Source organism: Dermacentor silvarum, chromosome 9 (genome assembly GCF_013339745.2).
Source record: "Dermacentor silvarum isolate Dsil-2018 chromosome 9, BIME_Dsil_1.4, whole genome shotgun sequence".
NCBI classification, from domain to species: Eukaryota; Metazoa; Arthropoda; class Arachnida; order Ixodida; family Ixodidae; genus Dermacentor; species Dermacentor silvarum.
In genome coordinates, this window is record NC_051162.1 from 50,004,235 (window position 1) to 50,008,349 (window position 4,115).

General features: G+C 44.5%; 1 protein-coding gene across 1 annotated transcript; it reads right to left on the bottom strand.

The window, feature by feature from the left end:
* Nucleotides 1-630: 630 nt before the first annotated feature.
* On the bottom strand, nucleotides 631-3,750 carry LOC119464730 (PI-stichotoxin-Hcr2f-like). The gene is made up of 3 exons (XM_049656473.1): nucleotides 3,642-3,750; nucleotides 1,438-1,656; nucleotides 631-739 (listed from the first exon to the last, which is right to left on the bottom strand). The coding sequence occupies exons 1-3, from the start codon at nucleotides 3,685-3,687 to the stop codon at nucleotides 735-737; spliced, it is 270 nt and encodes an 89-aa protein (XP_049512430.1). The 5' UTR covers nucleotides 3,688-3,750; the 3' UTR covers nucleotides 631-734.
* Between the last annotated feature and the right edge of the window lie 365 nt (nucleotides 3,751-4,115).

The window sequence follows — 4,115 nt, forward strand, 5'->3', positions numbered from 1 at the left end:
GTGTGTCGAGTGAGCTCCTGAACAGCACTTTGCAATGTGGTGAACGCGGTTTCAGTTAAGGATCTGGGACTTCAAAAAGGTGCGCGGTAATGCTAATGAATTTCCTTCGCATTTGCCGCTAAATAGCCACTTAATTTTGGATTTGAAAACAATTGTTGACTGTTTGGCAATATTTATGTCCTAAAATTCATCTGACCAGGGTATTTGCAACAAATACTCCCCGTGGCGGTTGTAACTGCAGTGCAACCATTTCTGTTGAGCACGTGCGTTTCAGCTGTGTATTCAAGGGATCTGTTGTGGCAGTAGTGCTACACGTCACCTACACGTTTTACTGCATCATCAATTCGCAACGAAATTTTTATATTCATAGCACGTATCGCTTTCATGATTTGAACCGTTATACCTTTTACACAATTTACAGCGTCTGATTTTTAGGCCCATTTCATACACTAACGATCTCGGACACGGAATTTCTTGACGCAGCCTGTTTTACTTCTCGGCAGACGGTCTGACTGTTAGGGAAGTACTAAATTACATGTTCATATCAATGTGAAATAGAACATCACTCCGGCCACACGCCACATTTATTAGAACTTCCTACTACACAAGTGAGCAGATAAGGCTACGAAATATAACGGCGAAGCCAGTTTATTTCGGAACGGGTACTACATATAGGTGTTTCTTGAGTACCAGTCCGTGCTCGGGGTTTCTTTCGCTGAAGTCATCCAGGTGAATCAACCTGCAAAGAAAAAACGTCCGTCACGACGGTGACTTTCGACAACAAAAGACAAAACTGAATTTCGAGGAATTGAATACACAAGGAAACAGACTAGAAAAATTTTACGTCATAGCCTAAGTTCCCTAGAAAACGAACCTTTCAAGAAATGGATCAACAAGGTACCTCTTTAGTCATAGCGAGCCTCTATGATAGGTGTAATACGTATTATGACAAATTTTCAATCCATGTGTAAATGGAAATATAAAAGATGCTGGTCGATTATGCGGCAAAATCTATAACGTTCCCGAGCAAAAAATACTAGTTCTATTTAATTTCAATTTTTCAGTTTCTGCTCTAAGCTCCGTTTGACACGCACTCTGTAATTGCCTGTACATGTATTCAGCCATATCGACTAACCCGCACTACGTTTCCTCTCCAGTAAACGCACCTTCATTTAAGAACCTATGGCATGTCTGTGCCTCATTAGCTGTAACGAACCTATTACTACGCAAATCATCTGCTCCGAGTGGTACTTCCTTGAATTCACTGCCGTTTACATAAACGTCCAACCCCACAGCTGTGCTCACAATATCAACCCTTCAGCTAAGCTATAGCTCTACACTTCCTAAATTATGCCTGAACTTCAATGAACTTATCCAAAAGGAAACAGTGTCGTTAATCTGCCACAAATGTTGTTAAACCATTTAGGAGACACTTACGGAGGCAGGCGATCTCGCACTCCCTCATGGTTTGGTATCTGTTCTCGTTACCACCGCATCCTCCGTAAATGAACTGCTTGCATTCGCCGGCATCCACGTCAAAGTACCAGCGCAGGAACGAGGCCTTGCACAGACCGGTTACCGGGGCCGGTCGGCAGCCCACGTCGAAGTCCACGCCGCGGTACCAGTCCTGCACGTCCACCTCTCCGGCGGCCATTCCTATGAGGAAATACGTAAGCATCACCACCGCGTAAGCATCCCATAGGGTCGAGAGCACTGGAAGATGCTTTTAATGTGACTCTATGTGAATTACCATTATGTCTAAAGCGCAAACTACAAAATAACAGGTTGCCACAAGCCACTGTCGTGTCCCACTCCCTCAATGTTTGTGTGCTTGCGCTTTCCACATAGTGCACTACCAACAAGTCGTATCATCCATTCTTACGATATTGTCCACGCGTCGTAAAGAAAGAGAGAAAGAAGGAAAAGCAGTGAGGTCAACAAGACACGCGTCCTGTTTGCTACCCTACAAATGAGAAGGGGATGTTAGAGGATGAAAAGGAAGGAGAGAGAGCCTTGAGAATTGCGATTCATCCGGAGGTGCATATCGAGGCTACTGTCGTTCACTGAGGTCTTCAGGAGCTGCAGCTGTTCGCGTGTTGCTTTCTGACCTTCACGTATTGGTTCTCGTCACACGGCTGGCTGCACCACATGGCCAGAACACGTAAGGAGTGTGTTCAGTGATATGATCGCTATGCTCGCCACACGTTGAAGAATAGAAAGCTTTCAACAAGCTTGCCGGTTTTCCTAATTTCAAATTGCGCTGACCTCCCAGTGGAATGCTAAAGGTCTCAGATCAAACGCTATTGAGCGCGTTTTCACAAATTAGTTCTCAAAGTAACATATCCAGTTCCAATACACTATCTAACAATAAATGCAAGTATACTAACGTTCAATCCTCTTACGAAGACACCATTCCTAAAGGTCCGGTACTTAGCAGTAAGTACTAAACTTCTGCACTCGCTGTGTGCAAAATAAACCGTCTGCAGGACGTCCCTACAAAGCCTGCAAAAATATTGCTGTAAAGGCAATGCAATACAAGTAAATTAGTTTCTTGTCCGTTTGTAATTTTGTACTTTCAAATGAGCAACTGTACTTCAGGGATATCATGAGCAATTTTTCAGAAACCTAGCTATTATTGAGGATCGCGGTTGTGTAATCAGGAAGGCTGTGATCGTTACAAATGAACTTGTTGGCTAAATAATACTTTGTATAGTTTGTCAAAAGGCTAATTTAAATGTTAGCTAACATCAGCACCGTTTGTTCAAAGATTATCAGGACGCACCTGTCTAAGTTGGTGCTATTAGCGTGATTTCTGCTAAATGGAGATGACTTCATTGGAGCTCGGTGTCACTCCATTAATTGGGACACGTGCCTTGTTGAGAATGAAAATGATAAATAGTGAAACTATGATGAATGTTTGAAATTAAAATCTGATTGGCTAGCCGATGCAACTGAATGGCGCACTTTTACCATACTGGCTGATCTTATTGCATGCTTAGTAACCCGTGAGAAATGCTTTGAAAAGTGTGATTTAAAGTCGCAGCTGCGTGCACACTGCGATACCTGCCAATGTATATTAACCAAAGCAATATGTCGCTTTTCTCCCGTTGCTTTTTTATTGCGTGGCACAAACACTGAATGAACTGCGCGGCAATGACACAGTCAGTTGTGGTTGGTGCACCGGTTTAAGAGACCGCGGATAGTGCCCCTGTGCATCCTCCCACGTGCACTCACTGCTCACTCTCTTCCTCTTTCTATTCCCCCTCTCTCTTCCTACATCTGCAGTTGCACAATGTCGCAATTAAAAATGTGAAGCAAAATAATTTTACTGGTAAGTTTATCAGCTGTGTGCCAAACAATTGAACAAAAGTTAATTATCGAGTGGCTGTACATGTTCGGATTCAACAATATCCTCTCTTCCTCTTTCTATTCCCCATTTCCCGTAACTGCAATGTAGGGTAGCAAACCGGTCGCGCTTCTGGTTGACCTCCGTGCCTTTACTCTCCTTGCTTCCTCTCTCTCTCTCTCGTTGCCGGCATCGCGACGACGACGGAAACCGAAGATGAAACAAAACGTCACCGCGACGATAAACTAACGCCACAGGTGCTCTGCGCGGTTCAATTATAACGAGCCTGGCTTACCAATAAAGACACAAGTCAGGAAGCAGGAAATCAGAGCTGTGTTCATGCTTCTAAGATTCCGTAGACGTCCGAATAGCACTCGCAACAAAATATCTGCAGAATGTTTTCCGCAGTGAATTGGCATCCTCGACGCATGCCACGCTTTTATACTCTGAGGCGCAGTGAAATCATCGGGACTGAAAACAGCTGTCATCCAGCACATGCAGTGACCGCTGATAGCACGCACGCAGGTCACTGATCCGGATTGAGGTCGATAACAAGCGAACGTGTACAGGCTGATGGGAATGGGCTGGCTTACTATAGGAAGATAGATAAACGCTGCAACGCCTTAGGGTGAACAGGTGCGTGGCCTATTATGTCGCCGTGCTTGACTATCGTCAGGTGGGGAGTGATAACTTAGATTCAGAGAGATCTAGTGGACGCTTTAAGATGTCAGCCCTGCTACGCTGGGCGTTCCGCTTCAGATGGGGGTGA

Bases quoted from the DNA above. Each gene is read 5' to 3' on its own strand.
- LOC119464730 (XM_049656473.1), bottom strand. From the start codon at position 3,687: ATGAACACAGCTCTGATTTCCTGCTTCCTGACTTGTGTCTTTATTG. The intron at 1,657-3,641 runs GTAAGCCAGGCT...ATTTCCTCATAG, and splicing joins CCTGACTTGTGTCTTTATTG to GAATGGCCGCCGGAGAGGTG.